The following is a 17,393-nucleotide window of genomic DNA, read 5'->3' on the forward strand; positions in this document are numbered from 1 at the left end:
GTCGATATGCTGAAATCTCTTATTGTACTGCTTCTCCCAATCTCCAGTTCTACAAATGACATTTTCTATTAATAATTTTAAAAGTTTTGAGCAGCAAATAATGGTGGCCAAATATTACTCACATTTTATAAAAATAATGTACTTAATATATTGCAACACAGTTCAAGAAGCACACAAATCACTTAAGATGCAGGGGAATTATAGAATTTAGATATATGAACTAGTACCAAACATCACCAATTAATCATGCTTCCCGATGCACAGAAATAACAGTATGCTCCTTGAAACCGAAAAGAGTGACTGGAAATTTTAGTGTAGAGAACGCTTTATATTTGCCAAATTTTGATCATCACTATTGTTCAAATTTAAGAAACATCCTCAATACCCTAACGTGCTGAAAGTCTAATCTGAACAGACTATGGGATCAAGGGGACTGTGGCAGCAGGAAGATAAAACTGGTTATAGGATAGAAAGCATACAATATTAACAAACTGTTGTTTTTCAGCAGAGTTGTAGATTATTGTTAGTAGGGTCACCTTTTTTTAATATCAATACATAATCCTGGACTTGGGAATATAACTCAATGGGAAAGGTTGTGAATGAAACAAATTTCAAATGCAACAAACGATGCAGGAAGACAGTCTCAGATTCCGTGGACATAAGGTTGGTAAAATAGAATGACATACAGCAGATAACATTTAACATAGAAATATGAAGTAATTAAATGCCATACGAATCATTAGAAGACTCAGTCGGAGCTATATGGTACAACTTTAATGGAGGTGCACAACCACATCTTTGCAGATAGCAAGATCAGTTTGGAAGGCAGTTGAAAATGCTTGTGAGACACTTAGCTTTACTAATAAAGAATGGCAACACAAAAGCAATGAAGTTATGCTAAACTTTAGTGAAAGTCTGCTTAGCGGTTATGTTCAGTTCTGGATAGCACACTTTGCGAGCAAAGATGATCTTCGAGAAAGTGCACAAGAGTCATAGAGATGTACAGCATGGAAACAGACCCTTCGGCCCAACCCATCCATGCCGACCAGATATGCCAACCCAATCTAGTCCCACCTGCCAGCACCCAGCCCATATCCCTCCAAACCTTCCTATTCATATACCCATCCAAATGCCTCTTAAATGTTGCAATTGTACCAGCCTCCACCACATCCTCTGGCAGCTCATTCCATATACGTAACACCCTCGGTGTGAAAAAGTTGTCCCTTAGGTCTCAACCTATGCCCTCTAGTTCTGGACTCTCCAACTCCAGGGAAAAGACTTTGTCTAGTTATCCTATCCATGCCCCTCATAATTTTGTAAACCTCCATAAGGTCACCTCTCAAACTCCGACGCTCCAGGGAAAACAGCCCCAGCCTATTCAGCCTCTCCCTGTAGCTCAAATCCTCCAACCCTGGCAACATCCTTGTAAATCTTTTCTGAACCCTTTCAAGTTTCACAACATCTTTCCGATAGGAAGGAGACCAGAATTGCACAAAATATTCCAACAGTGGCCTAACCAATGTCCTGTACAGCCGCAACATGACCTCCCAACTCCTGTACTCAATACTCTGACCAACAAAGGAAAGCATACCAAACGCCGCCTTCACTATCCTATCTACCTGCGACTCCACTTTCAAGGAGCTATGAACCTGCACTCCAAGGTCTCTTTGTTTAGCAACACTCCCTAGGACCTTCCATTAAGTGTATAAGTTTTGTTAAGATTTGCTTTCCCAAAATGCAGTACCTCGCATTTATCTGAACGAAACTCCATCTGCCACTTCATGGGCGGGACGGTGGCACAGTGGTTAGCACTTCTGCCTCACAGCGCCAGAGACCCCGGTTCAGTTCCCGCCTCAGGCGACTGACTGTGTGGAGTTTGCACGTTCTCCCCGTGTCTGCGTGGGTTTCCTCCGGGTGCTCCGGTTTCCTCCCACAGTCCAAAGATGTGCAGGTCAGGTGAATTGGCTATGCTAAATTGCCTGTAGTGTTAGGTAAGGGGTAAATGTAGGGGTATGGGTGGGTTGCGCTTCGGCGGGTCGGTGTGGACTTGTTGGGCCGAAGGGCCTGATTCCACATTGTAAAGTAATCTAAAGTAATCTAAAATCACTTCTCAGCCCATTGGCCCATCTGGTCAAGATCCTGTTGTAATCTGAGGTAACCCTCTTCGATGTCTACTACACCTCGAATTTTGGTGTCATCTGCAAACTTACTAACTGTACCTCTTATGCTCGCATCCAAATCATTTATGTAAATGACAAAAGGCAAGAACTAGGCACCGATCCTTGTGGCACTCCACTGGTCACAGGCCTCCAGTCTGAAAAACAACCCTCCACCACCACCCTCTGTCTTCTACCTTTGAGCCAGTTCTGTATCCAAATGGCTAGTTCTCCCTGTATTCCGTGAGATCTAACCTTGCTAATCAGTCTCCCATGGGGAACCTTGTTGAACGCATTACTGAAGTCCATATAGACCACATCTACTGCTCTGCCCTCATCAATCCTCTTTGTTACTTCCTCAAAAAACTCAATCAAGTTTGAGAGACATGATTTCCCACGCACAAAGCCATGTTGACTATCCCGAATCAGTCCTTGCCTTTCCAAATACATGTACACCCTGTCCCTCAGGATTCCCTCCAAAAACATGTCCAACACGGAGGTCAGGCTCACCGGGCTATAGTTCCCTGGCTTGTCTTTACCACCCTTCTTAAACAATGCCACCACATTTGCCAACCTCCAGTCTTCTGGCACCTCACCTGTGACTATCGATGATACAAATATCTCAGCAAGATCCCAGCAATCACTTCTCTAGCTTCCCACAGAGTTCTTGGGTACACCTGATCAGGTCCTGGGGACTTATCCACCTTTAACCATTTCAAGACATCCAGCACTTCCTCCTCTGTAATCTGGACATTTTGCAAGAAGTCACCATCTATTTCCCTACAGTCTTATCTTCCATATCCTTTCCCACAGTAGATACTGATGCAAAATATTCATTTAGTATCTCCCCCATTTTCTGTGGCTCCACACAAAGGCCACCTTGCTGATCTTTGAGGGGCCCTATTCTCTCCCTTGTTACCCTTTTGTCCTTAATATATTTGTAAAAACCCTTTGGATTCTCCTTAATTCTATTTGCCAAAGCTATCTCATGTCCCTGTTTTGCCCTCCTGATTTCCCTCTTAAGTATACTCCTACTTCCTTTATACTCTAAGGATTCACTCGATCTATCCTACCTATACCTGACATATGCTTCTTTCTTTTTCTTAACCAAACCCTCAATTTCTTTAGTCATCCAGCATTCCCTATACCTACCAGCCTTCCCTTTCACCGTGACAGGAATATACTTTCCCTGGATTCTTATTATCTCAGTTCTGAAGGCTTCCCATTTTCCAGCCGCCCCCTTACCTGTGAACATCTGCCTCCAATCAGCTTTCGTAAGTTCTTGCCTAATACCGTCAAAATTGGCCTTTCTCCAATTTAGAACTTCAACGTTTAGATCTGGTCTATCCTTTTCCACCACTATTTTAAAACGAGTAGAATTATGGTCGCTGGCCCCAAAGTGCTCCCCCACTGACACCTCAATCACCTTCTCTGCCTTTTTTCCCCCAAGAGGTCGTCAAGTTTTGCACCTTCTCTAGTAGGTGCATCCACATACTGAATCAGAAATTTGTCTTGTACGCACTTAACAAATTCTTCTCCATCTAAACCTTTAACACTATGGCAGTCCCAGTCGATGTTTGGAAAGTTAAAATCCCCTACCATAACTACCCTATTATTCTTACAGATAGCTGAGATCTCCTTACGAGTTTGTTTCTCAATTTTCCTCTGACTACTAGGGGGTCTATAATACAATCCCAATAAGGTGATCATCTCTTTCTTATTTCTCAGTTCCACCCACGTAACTTCCCTGGATGTATTTCCAGGAATATCCTCCCTCAGCACAGCTGTAATGCTATCCCTTATCAAAAATGCCACTCTCCCTCCTCTCTTGCCTCCATTTCTATCCTTCCTGTAGCATTTGTATCCTGGAACATTAAGCTGCCAGTCCTGCCCATCCCTGAGCCATGTTCCTAACCATGCCGAGTTCATCTGCCTTCCGCGTTAGGCCCCTTGCAATGAAATACAGGAAGATTAATTTATTAGTACTACCTTGTCCCTGCCTGCCCTGACTGTTTGACTCACTTCTGTTCTCAACTGTACCAGTCTCAGAATGATCTCTTTCCTCACTATGTCCCTGGGTCCCACCCCCCACCTTACTAGTTTAAATCCTCCCAAGCAGTTCTAGCAAATTTCCCTGCCAGTATATTAGTCCCCTTCCAACTTAGGTGCAATTCGTCCTTGTACAAGTCACTTCTACCCCAAAAGAGATTCCAATGATCCAAAAATGTGAATCCTTCTCCCATACACCCAGCTCCTCAGCTATGCATTCATCTGCTCTATCCTCCTATTCCTGCCCTCACTCGCTCGTAGCACTGGGAGTAATCCAGATATTACTACCCTCGAGGACCTCCTTTTTAAATTTCCACCTAACTCTGTAATCTCCCTTCAGAGTCTCAACCTTTTCCCTTCCAATGTTGTTGGTTCCAATGTGGACAATGACCTCCTGCTGGCCCCTATCCCTCGTGAGAGCATTCTGCACCCTCTGAGACATCCTTGATCCTGGCACTAGGGAAACAACACACCATTCTGCTTTTTCTCTGCTGGCCACAGAAACATCTGTCTGTACTTCGGACTACAGAATCCCCTAACACAATTGATCTCCTGGAAGCCGACGTACCCCTGTTACATTAGAGCCAGTCTCAATACCAGAAACTTGGCTGTTCGTGCTACGTTCGGCTGAGAATCCATCACCCCCTACATTTTCCAAAACAGCATACCTGTTTGAAATGAGTATATCCACAAAAGACTCCTGCACTAGCTGCCTACCTCTCTTACCCTTCCTGGAGTTAACCCATCTATGTGACTGTATCTGAGACTTTCCCCCCTGCCTATAACTGCCATTCATCACATACTGTTGCTGTTGCAAATTCCTCATCGCTTCTATCTGAATCTCCAACCGATCCACTCAATCTGATAAGATTTGCATTCAACAGCATTTACGGCTGATATAATCCCCAGTAACCCTTAAACTCCAACAAGAATTGCATCATTAATGAAAGCCTTCAGTTTTGTGGAGACTGTCCTTCACGTCGAGAAAAAGTTAAGAGAAAATTTGATGTTAATGCTATGTGCATACTCAAAATTTGTTACATGCATTCTTAAACATCAGATTTATACAAATAGAGGCATGTGTATCACAACCAATTTTATCTCCCAACCTCTGACCTTATCCTCAGTCAGAAATAGTTATTTTGCCCTTCTAATTAATTTTTGCTTTTCCCATGCTTCCTTCACACTGCCTCAAAACAAGAGGAGTCAGATAGACCATAAGATACTAAGATAAGGAAAATTTGCAAGACAAATGAACTTCCATGAAAACAAAATCAGGCATATCTCGTTTTCTCAATATAAGCCTTCACCCTGTAAGGCCGGAGACTCATTTGTCCATACATGTTACAGCAGTTCCCATACCTGTAAACGAGTACTTGCTGACTGATAAATGGTTGTCTAGTTTTACTTTTTGAAGTAGAAGATACAACATAATTAAAAAATCAGAAAAGCAACAAATGATGGCACAGAGAAATTGAAAAGAACACAGTAGGATGAGGAAAAACAAGGCAGGTTTAAAGAAAAAATATACACAAGAGAAGCAAATGCTCATGAGCAATTGCACAGGAGACCGACTAGTTTAAGTACATTCAAAACACTCAAATAAGTGCACAATTTAACAGCAACGCTGACTACTATTCTTAAAATATTCTTGATCAACTTTTTCAATTCAAAGTTCAGATCCCTTTCAGGGGCCATGACAGACTTCATGCCTACTCAGCCTTCAACCCTATTGTCAAACTGAATTAAGATATTTAAATAACAAAAGTTATGACTAAATGTTTAATTTAAGCCAGGGAAGATTCTGAATTGGAAAGCAGAACTGACCAATGGTTGAAAAAGCTAAGCGCAGTGGATAAACCTACAACTCAATTTATCAGCAACCCCAGTCCACAATAGCATCTGCCATGGCCCATTTAGTTCTCACTTTAATAATTAATTTTGTCCCTAAGCAGCAACTAATGGATTACATTCAAACAAAAAATTCAAAAATTACATCTGATAAAAGTACACTACCTTGAACAGTTGCAATTCACCCTATGCGTAGCTTCAATAAAATCCCAAGATGCCTCTTTGCCAGATGAATCATCTTCACAGCCATTCACACTAGAGTACTTTCGTCTGGAATTGATCATATTTGAATTAAGTTTGATATCGATCAATGTTTTGTTCAAAACCACCCCATAATAAGCAACATCACATTGTTTTTACAAACCAACCTGAGTAGCAGTTGAGACAGACAGTCAGAATACAGATAACCAGCAGCCTGGGAATTCTACATTTGTCATCGTTGTGAAGTTGATATTTTACATGTGAGATATTTTACAAATGTGATATGAGTATCTATCTTCTTTTAAAAATAATCAGGTGGCAAAAAAAAGTAACAATATCAGCCTCTAATGGTGCACAGTAAAAGCCCATACCAGAAAGGAAATTTATACAAAATTAATGATGATGTACCTTAATCCACAGTATCCACTGGCCAGAGGGCCATAAGACCAAAAGAAATAGGAACAGGAGTAGGTCGTTAGGTCCCTTGAGCCTGTTCCACCATTCAATAGGATCATGGCTGGTCTAATGTTCCTTACATCCACTTCCTTGCACTTTCCCTGTAATCCATGATTCTCCTCCCAATCAAAAATCAATCCCTGCCTTAAATATACACAGACACACTGCCCCCACAGCTCTCTGTAGCAAGGAGTTCCAAAGATTCAATCCTCAAAAGAAATTCCTCCTCATCTCAGTGTAAATTGGTGCTCCTTTGCTTTGATACTATGCCCTCTGGTCCTAGACACTCCAATGAGGGGCAACATGGCCTCAGCATTTACCCTGTCAAGACTCTTAAGAATCCAATATGTCTCAGTGAGATCACCTCTCATTCTTCTAAACTCCAACATTTAGTCTTTGCTCATAAGATAATTCCTCTATAGGATAAAGATCATCCTAGTGAACGTTCTCTGTACTGCCTCCAATAAAATAATATATTTTCTTAAGGGGAGCAAAATTGCTCACAGTACTCCAGATGGGATCTCACCAACACCTTGTACTGTTGCAAAAAGACTTCCCTCTTATCTTATCTTCCAACTCCCATTAGCCTTCCTGATAACCAGCTGCAACTGTATACTAGTTTTCCATGCCTGATTCACAAGTACCCCCCAAATGCCTTTGTGTTGGAGATTTCTGCAGCTTTTCTCTATTTAAATAATACTGTTCCTGTCTGTCCCTTCCAAACTGAACAACTTCACATTTTCTCACAGTAAAACTCAATTTGCCCAAATTTTGCACACTCATTTTACCTATTAATAGATCTCTAAAAACCGTGTATCCCTTTTGGAACTTGCCCACCTAGTTTTGTGCCATCTGCAAATCTGATTATAGTACACTTGCTTTCTTCTACCAAGTCATTAATATACATTGAAACAACTGCGGACCTGAAAACCACTTATCCCCATTCCCTGTTTTCTGCTAATTAGCCAATTCTCTATCCACGTCAATGTGCTACCAGAAAACAGAGGAGAACCACCTACAAAACATATTCAAGAAAAACTGATACTCAAAAAAATACAGTCCGCAGATTCCTCAAGAACAAACCACGACAAGCAGACCAAACACAGCCAGAAACCCTAACCACCTTACCATACACCAAAGAAGTTTCAGAAAAGACAGCCAGACTACTAAGACCCCTCGGAATCCTAGTAGCACACAAACCCAACACTCTCAAACAAAAACTAAAACTTACAAGACCCAGTACATCCCATGGACAAAACCAACGTCATCTACAAAATTCCATGCAAGGACTGCCACAAACACTTCGTAGGACAAACAGGAAGAAAGTTAGCCACCAGGATACACAAACACCAGTTAGCCACAAAAAGACACGACCCTCTCTCTCCCTCGTAGCCCTACACACAGAGGAAAAAAAAAACCACCATTTCGACTGGGACAACACATCTATCCTGGGACAGGCTAAGCAAAGACATGCCAGAGAATTCCTAGAGGCCTGGCACTCCAACCACAACGCCATAAACAAACACACAGATCTAGATACCATCTATCAACCCCTCAGAAAACGAACAGGAAATGACATCACCACAAACCCCAGGAACCCCATCCAGGACAAACATATAAATAGAAAGCAGGAGACAACAGCTTCGCTTCACTTGGAGGTCGCCACTGATGATGTTAACTAGCCAAGTAATGAAATGTCTGGATATCAAACCTACAGCTCAGCGAGCAAACCTACACCCTAAAAAACACAAATATATGAACAAGGAACAAGAGTAAGCCACTGAGGCCTTCAAGCCTGCTCCACCATTCAATAAGAGCTTAGCTGGTCTGATTTTAACCAAGTGTGGGGCACTGGAAAAGCAAAGCAGCTCAGGCAGCATCTGAATGGCAGGAGAATCGATGTTTCGTGCAAAAACCCTTCAACAGGCTTTTGACCGAAACATCAATTCTCCTGCTCTTCGGCTGAAGCCTGACCTGCTGTACTTTTCCAGCACCACACTCTCGACTCTGAGCTCCAAAGTTTACTGTCCTCACTTTCTCCTGATCTGATTTTAACCTCAACTCTACATTCCCGGATACCCCCAATAATCTTTCATCCCTTTGATAATCAAGAATTCATATACTTCTGCCTTAAAAATATCCATTACTTTTTGAAGATGGGAATTCCAAAGATACTCAACCCTCAGAAATAATATATGCTCGTCGGTTTTGTATGGACAATTGCATAAGAGGAAACAGCCTTTCCACATATGCCTGATCAAATCACCTCAGGATCTTGTATGCTTCAATCAAGTCACTGCAAACTCTTCTAGATGACAGAGAATACAGGCCTACACTGTATAACCTTTCCTCGTATAAGAATCTGCTCATTCCAGGTCTTAATCTCGGAAAATTAACACATTAACATCCTAAACTACAGTGACCAGTAATAAAAATATTCCAGCCGCAGTCGCACCAGTGCACTGTAAAACTGAATAATAACTTCTATTCTTGCATTTAATCCATCTTGCAATAAAACATAACATTCTAATAGGTTTGCTGATTACTTGTTCTACCTGCATTCTACCATCTGCGATTCATGCTCTCAATCTGACCGCAAGCCTTGATAGTGTTTGCGGATTAGATGGGACCCAGATTATATCACTTCAAGAAAACTGCAAGGTGCTTACATTTGAAGAGAAAGGTAGTATCTATGTACTGACAGTGGATAGACTATAAATGGAGAGGTTTGCTCAGTTGGCTGTGTGATTGGTTTGTGATACAGATGGACCTCAGCAGAGGGGTGCACTTCCTATTCCAGCTGAGATTACCACAAAGGCCCTGCCTTCTCAACATCACCTGAGAAGTTTTTTGAAATTCATTCATGAGATGAGCATATCACAGGATAGGCCACCATTTATTGCCCATACCTAATTGGCCAGTTATGCAACAACCATATTGTAATGGGTCTGGAGTGACATGTAGGCCAGCACAGGTCAGGATGGTAGCTTCCTTTTTTAAAAAGGACATTAGTGAACTAGGTGTTTCTTGCCCGGAAAACGAACATTCGAATTTTATTGAATTCAAATTCCATCTGCCATGGCAGGATTTGAACCTTCGTCCCCACAACATGACTTTGGTCTCTGGATTAATAGTCCTGTGACAAAACCACGACGCATTCACTTCCCCTTAATTGTGCGATCTTGTAAGCCTCCAGTTAAACTCACCACCAGTGACGGCTCTCTGCGGAAAGTGCATCCAATGGGACAATGTGGAATTTTCAATTGTAAATCTCCAGATGCATTTACAATATTAGGTTATAAACAGCCATGCTTTAAACTGTTCACTTATTTCCAAGACTAAAAAAAAACTAGGATTTTCCTTATTCATTCATGGGGCATGGCTTTGCTGGTTAGCCCAGCATTTATTGCCTATCCCCAATTGCCTTCCAGAAGGCGCGAGAGAGTTTGCTTTACCAACTATATTGTACAGCAACAATCCTGATGGGCAGGGAGGGAGTTTCAGGATTTTGATATGTATCACAGACAAGATGGTAAGTGGTTTGGAGGGGAATGTGCAGGTGGTGGTGTTTGTAAACATTTACTGCACTTGTTCTTCTAGATGGTGCTTATATAAAAGAAAAATGCTGGAGAAACTCAGGTCTGGCAGCACCTGGGAGAGAGGAGAATCAATGCTTAGAGTCTGATATGACTTTTCTTCAAAACTAAAAAGGTGTTAGAAAATTTTGTGGAGGATGCAAAGGTCATGCTCTGAAGTTGTGGAATTCAATACCAAATCCTAGCAACTATAAGGCATATAAGTAGTAAGTAGCTTCTATCAGAAGCTTACTTGTGCTTACTTGAAAAACTGTGGCAGGCACAGGACAGAAATATTTGCATGGGAGCACAAGGGTTTACTGAAATGGCAAAGAACTGGAGGGTTAGAGTCATTGATTAGAAAATTGGAGTGCTCTGGACGGTTGTCCCCAGACTCTGATGTCGGATGCCAGGACAGTGAATAAATTTAAGATTTTTAATTCACTGGATTGAAGGGTTATGGCAAATGAGAAGTAAAGTAGAGATGAGGCAGTAATGTGTTCAGCCATAATCATATTGAATGGCAGAACAGGCTCAAGGGACAAATTGCATACCCCTAGTTCTTTTGTTTCTGTCACCACAGATGCCGTTAGATGGTGCAGCCTGCATTTAGATTACACGTACCAAATTCATGATGAGTTATATGGGTTAGAACAGCTAGCTGCTGCTCAAGGAAGAATCTATGGGGAGGAAAACAGAATGCTCTATTTTGTGGCTTAAAGTTCAAGTTATCTATAAAGGCAGTGTTTTAGTCTTTACTACAACAAATCTTAGCATGTGAAATCTTGTCAGGTCATCCTTTCTGCTATTCCTTGAAAGTTTGATTTTATTTATTAAAACTTTAGTGGTCTCTAGGGAGATCATAAAGAAATGTAAGCTTAATAGTGCTACGATTCAATTACTGAGGAAAGAATTGAGTCTTTTAAGTTTATAAATCTTAGTTCTGGAATCCTCAAATTTATAAAATGAAACCTGTAAACAATAAAAACATTCTATTATATCCAAATCTTGAACACACATTCCTCAATCAGCACATAATCTACACATTCCTCTTGCCCATTCCTTGTCTATTGAAATATAAGCCTGGCACCATACATGGCCCAAAATAAATGTTGCTCTTATTCCTGCACCATGCAACTATTATCCCAGCTTCCCCAACAAGGTAAACAGAAAACAAAGGAATACTTATGACTAATATATTTATTTAGACTTAAGCTGTGATTACTGATTGTACCCTAATAGCCCTTTTCTGCTGGTTTCAAGAAAAACTGGGGATGGTGGTAAATAAATAGAGAAATCTAGGATTGCTCACTCTCCCATATCCCCAAATCTGCCAAATATCAGTTATACAAAAATACTCACTTTTTCTGGGTTTTGTTGAGATTGCACTCCTGCCACACCTTTTCTACCACTTGATTGGCTAACTTTCTTGGAATCTTTCCACCATGCCCTGAATTTTCCATATTAAGTACCTCACACATTGAAGGAAGCTTCGCCCACTTCTGGGTGGCCTGTATTTCAGCTGGAAAGGAAACAAAATTGTACTTCATAACATTTTCTGTTAAAAATCTTTACTTGATGATAAGTTGTATAAATATATGAAAGTATAACAATACAGTGGGGTTATGATGATCTTGATTACAGTACTCAGAAGGCTGGCAAAATAAATCTTTAAAAGATACTTGGGGCTATCTTCCCCCACACAAAAAAAGCTTTTCAAATAATTTGTAATAAAACATTTCAAAATAGTGCAAATTTGGAATTACATGAAGTGCAGGTCAGTTTCTTACAGTATAGTGAATGAGGTGCCTCAATACATGTGCAATTATAGGAGACAGTAAGGTCCGTTACAACATCAGAGTCCAGAAAGTCAAAACACATTATAACCAGACTGCGTTATTACCGACCATCAATCCGCTCATTTCTGGTCAAATGCAGCCAGATTAAAATCAAAAATATTCTAATAAATATAAAGGAAAATACTTGTTTATTATAATTTTAAATACTGTTGTTGAATTGCTGTTAGCAATTGGGACACTGAGTGACACCATCAATTTCACTGCATTCCTACAGGATTGTCATGAAGTTAAAAGAGAAAACTTTTGAAGGAAGATATTGAGTAAAGTCCACAAATTTGGACTATCTGCACACCACCTTATATCTGGGCTTTAACTAATATTATTCGTACAGCTATTTTTGTCGATTTTCCCCACAAAACAAAAGCTTAAATTATGACGCACCTATTCGGGAACCATGAGATTGTCAACATATAATCCAATTTGTGTTATTACGATGCAAGTTCACAATATGTTATTACCATTTAAAAATTGACTTCTGAAGTGGACAGAACCATTTATAGCTTCAACTCTGATCTGTAATTTTTATTCTACCCTATTAAAGCAGCATGTTTTAATGTTGAGTTCTGATCGTGGCCCCATGGTACCTGAAGGTTTGCTTATATGTATCCAAATGAAGTTTTTTTAAATTCTTGAGGTGATTAGTTCAGTGCATTAGAGGGGAAAGTTGTAAAACCTTGTCATATAACACAGGTAGAGAGTACATTTCTCTTTAGATGGTGACATCTTGCAAAATGTCCAGATTACAGAGGAGGAAGTGCTGGATGCCTTGAAACGGGTAAAGGTTGATATTTCCCCAGGACCTGATCAGATGTACCCAAGAACTCTGTGGGAAGTTAGAGAAGTGATTGCTAGGCCTCTTGCTGAGATATTTATATCATTGATAGTCACAGGTGAGGTGCCAGAAGACTGGAGGTTGGCTAACGTGGTGGCACTGTTTAAGAAGGGTGGTAAGGACAAGCCAGGAAACTATAGCCCAGTGAGCCTGACCTCGGTGGTGGGCAAGTTGTTGGAGGGAATCCTGAGGGAAAGGATGTACATGTATTTAGAAACGCAAGGACTGGTTAGGGATAGTCAACATGGCTTTGCGTGTGAGAAATCACATCTCACAAACTTGATTGAATATTCTGAAGAAGTAACAAAGAGGATTGATGAGGGCAGAGTAGTAGATGTGATCTATATGGACCTCAGTAAGGCGTTCGTCAAGGTTCCCCGTGGGAGACTGATTAGCAAGGTTAGATCTCACGGAATACAGGGAGAACTAGTTATTTGGATACAGAACTGGCTCAAAGGTAGAAGACAGATGGTGGTGGTGGAGGGTTGTTTTTCAGACTGGAGGCCTGTGACCAGTGGAGTGCTGCAAGGATTGGTGCTGGGTCCTCTACTTTTTGTCATTTACATAAATGATTTGGATGTGAGCATAAGAGATACCTTTAGTGAGTTTGCAGATGACACCAAAATTCGAGGTGTAGTGGACAGTGAAGAGGGTTAACTCAGATTACAACAGGATCTGGACCAGATGGGCCAATGGGCTGAGAAGTGGCAGATGGAGTTGAATTCAGATAAATGCGAGGTGCTGCATTTTGGGAAAGCAAATCTTAACAAAACTTATACACTTAATGGTAAGGTCCTAGGGAGTGTTGCTGAACAAAGAGACCTTGGAGTGCAGGTTCATAGCTCCTTGAAAGTGGAGTCGCAGGTAAATAGGACAGTGAAGGTGGCGTTCGGTATGCTTTCCTTTATTGGTCAGAGTATTGAGTACAGGAGTTAGGAGGTCATGTTGCAGCTACAGGACATTGGTTAGGCCACTGTTGGAATATTGTGTGCATTTCTGGTCTCCTTCCTATCGGAAAGATGTTGTGAAACTTGAAAGGGTTCAGAAAAGATTTACAAGGATATTGCCAGGGTTGGAGGATTTGAGCTATAGGGAGAGGCTGAACAGGCTGGGGCTATTTTCCCTGGAGTGGAGGAGGTGGTTGAGGAGTGATCTGATAGAGGTTTACAAAATTATGAGGGGCACAGATAGAGTAAATAGGCAAAGTATTTTCCCTGGGGTCAGGGAGTCCAGAACTAGACGGCATAGGTTTAGGGCGAGAGGGGAAAGATATAAAGGAGATCTAAGGGGCAACCTTTTCACGCAGAGGGTGGTACGTGTATGGAATGAGCTGCCAGAGGATGTAATGGAGGCTGATGGAGTTGCAACATTTAAGAGGCATTTGGATGGATATATGAACAGGAAGGGTTTGGAGGGATACGGGCCAGGTAGGACTAGATTGACTTGGGATATCTGGTCGGCATGGACGGGTTAGACCGAAGGGTGTGTTTCCATGCTGTACATCTCTATGACTCTATTTGGAGACAGTGCCTGTTTAATCACTGTAAACAAAAGACACGATCACTGCTGGAAACACGTCTTTAATGTAATGTTTCTATCGGGACCTTAAGCTCTCCTTCGGATAATCGGATTTTCGGATAATTGGTATTCGGATAATCGAGAGTCCTCTGCACTGATTTCAAAGTTGTAGCAGTGAGGCATTCTACTAAATGACTGGGAGTTTGTTCAGGGCACATTCTAACTGGGTACACCATCTGTTTTGAACAAAGCCTTTAAATGACATTACATCAGTACCACTCCCTAATGGATGGGATTAGAGTGATTTTTCTGCACAAACTTCTTCCGTGAGGGACTGGCAGTATGGCCTGGCCCAATTGAACAGCATGGTGGCTCACAGTGCCAGGGACCTATGTTGGTTTCCAGTCACTCTCCTGTGACTGTGAGTTTGCACATTCACCCACGTCTGCATGGGTTTCCCCCGGGTGCTTCAATTTCCTCCCATAGTTCAAAGATATGCAGGTTAGGTGGATTGGCCATAGGAAATGCAGGATTAGAGGGTTGGATCTGGATGGGGCGTTCTTTGGAGGGTTGCTGTGAACCTGATGGGCCAAACGGCCTGCTTCCACTGTAGGGATTCTAGAAATCTATGATTCTATATCTGAATGGAGGATTCCATGGCAGTGTGGTCAGACCCATCCTTTGCAACACCAGAAACAGATAGAACCATATAACACAGCACCTCATGTTTAGGCAAAATGGTTCTGCACAGCTTATTGTAGTTGCACTTAAAAGGGGTCATCCACCTTTTACTAGAGATTCACACACAGTTCCCTTGCGAAACTGGTCTTCTTTTTAATCACCAGATTGAATGGAAGATAGTGCAAAAGATAGCCACACTGCAGTTGCAGCATTTGAACTACACTTATGCCTCTTACAGGAGCATGGAGAGTGTCTCACACCTGATGACCAAGTGAATCAAAATATATTTGAAACAATACAATTTAGATTATACCATCTGACATTTCTATTTTCCCCTCACAGCAAATCACTTCACACCTATCCATGTTAAACTGCTTCAGCCTGAATAAAACTATTTTTCTGGAATATGGGAGAAAGCCAAGTATGAGGTTAAATTAGACAGTCCTCTAAAATAAACTACATAAGCATAATTGTACAAATGGCCATTCTGTGCTGAATGATTCTATATCAATCAGGTGACTGGAAACAGTTTCATTTCAAGCAAAAGAAGCTGCAGAGCCCAAGGCTAGAACAAACAAAATATAATGCCAGCACTCAATCATGGCTCAAAAAGTAATATTTAAGTAACTAACTGGATCATAACATTAATTAAAGTGTGCTGAGTAAATCAATACCATATGTCATAGAATCACAGATGTACAGCACAGAAAAATACTCTTTGGTCCAACTCATCCATGCTGACCAAATATCCCAACCCAATCTAGTCCCACCTGCCAGCACCTATCCCATATCCTTCCAAACCCTTCCTATTCATATACCCATACAGATGCCTTTGAGGCATTGCAATTTTACTAGTCTCCACCACTTCCTCTGGCAGCCCATTCCACACATGCACCACCCCCTGCGTGAAAAAGTTGCCCCTTAGTACTCTTTTATATCTTTCCCCATTCAACCTAAGCATATGCCTTCTAGTTCTAGACTTCCCCAACCCAGGGAAAAGACCTTGTCTGTTTACCCTATCCATGCCCCTCATAATTTTTTAAACCTCTATAAGGTCACCCCTCAGCCTCTAGCGCTCCAGGGAAAATAGCCCTAGCCTATTCAACCTCTCCCTATAACGAAATCCTCCAATTCTGGCAACATTCTTGAAAGGGTTCAGAAAAGATTTACAAGTTTCACAATATCCTTCCGATACAAAGGAGAGTCTTTCAAAATTTAAGTGGCAATATACACACAAAATTGTTGCAAAGGCACAAAATGTCAGATGTTACAAATCCGTTAGAAAAAGAAGAAAAACGTATCTGTTATTATTAATGGGGTGCAACAAACAAGTCTTATTACCTGTTTCAGCTTCTTCTGGTGATGTGGGTGGAGTCAAGGTCACAGAGGAAATGGCTGGATCCCTTATTGGGGGAGGCACTTGGTGGACACTTGCGTATGCAGTTGTACAATGTGTCGTCCCAGTGGAGCTGCTCAAGATGCCAGTGGCAACATCAGGCTGAGGCACCAGAACAAAGCATGCTGGGTACACCATTCGCACACCAGCTATTAGCAAAATATAACAGACATTAACAAAAAGCACCTTTGATAAAGATACTAGATAGTATGTCTGATATAAACTGATATTACTAAGGATGACAAAATATTGACAAGAATACACAAAAAGGGAACACTTCATCCCAAATTGTCTCAACAGCTGAAAGCAAATGGAGCACATACAGGACAGGGGAAGCAAATATGAAATACAAACCCATTTAAGCACAGAAGACAGACTTTATTTTGGGAGGATGACCTTGAGGGCGAGAAGACGACAGTATAATGAAAGGTTCACATGCAGCTTTCTGCTCCTGAAAGCATCAGCTCTGAAGGCTTTGTTGCTTGCATGATGCCAAGGCCGAGGAACTCAGCATTGCATGGGAAAGAAATTTGAACTGGGAGGTGAAGGATCCATTTGTCATGGTCCACATGGGTATCCACAACATAGGCAGAACTAGGAAGGAGGTCCTACTTCAGGATCATCAGCAACTAGGAATAGATTTAAAAGCAGACGTTCAAAAGGTAATATTCTCTGGGTTATTATTTGCCCTGCATCAGGTTAGGTAAGTTTAGATTTGAATGCATAACTCAAAGATTAATGTGAAGAAATGTGTCACTAGCACTCCGACTGGGGAAGCTAAAGATACACCAAAGGGATGTTTTTAACTTGAACAATGTC

At 41.4% G+C, this 17,393-nt stretch overlaps 1 protein-coding gene across 2 annotated transcripts in view; it reads right to left on the bottom strand.

Moving 5' to 3' along the window:
• Positions 1 to 17,393, bottom strand: part of med13a (mediator complex subunit 13a) — a 225,134-nt gene that overhangs the window by 93,994 nt on the left and 113,747 nt on the right. For both annotated transcript variants that reach the window (XM_043718104.2, XM_043718103.2), the window contains exons 7-9: positions 16,520 to 16,723; positions 11,651 to 11,810; positions 6,222 to 6,326 (exon numbers count right to left, since the gene is read on the bottom strand). In XM_043718104.2, the coding sequence (XP_043574039.1) occupies positions 6,222 to 6,326; positions 11,651 to 11,810; positions 16,520 to 16,723 (469 nt within the window). The remainder of the gene's footprint in view (positions 1 to 6,221; positions 6,327 to 11,650; positions 11,811 to 16,519; positions 16,724 to 17,393) is intronic.

Source organism: Chiloscyllium plagiosum, unplaced genomic scaffold, assembly GCF_037043375.1.
Source record: "Chiloscyllium plagiosum isolate Xiang-an unplaced genomic scaffold, Cpla_swu_hap1 HiC_scaffold_31, whole genome shotgun sequence".
Lineage (NCBI taxonomy): Eukaryota > Metazoa > Chordata > Chondrichthyes > Orectolobiformes > Hemiscylliidae > Chiloscyllium > Chiloscyllium plagiosum.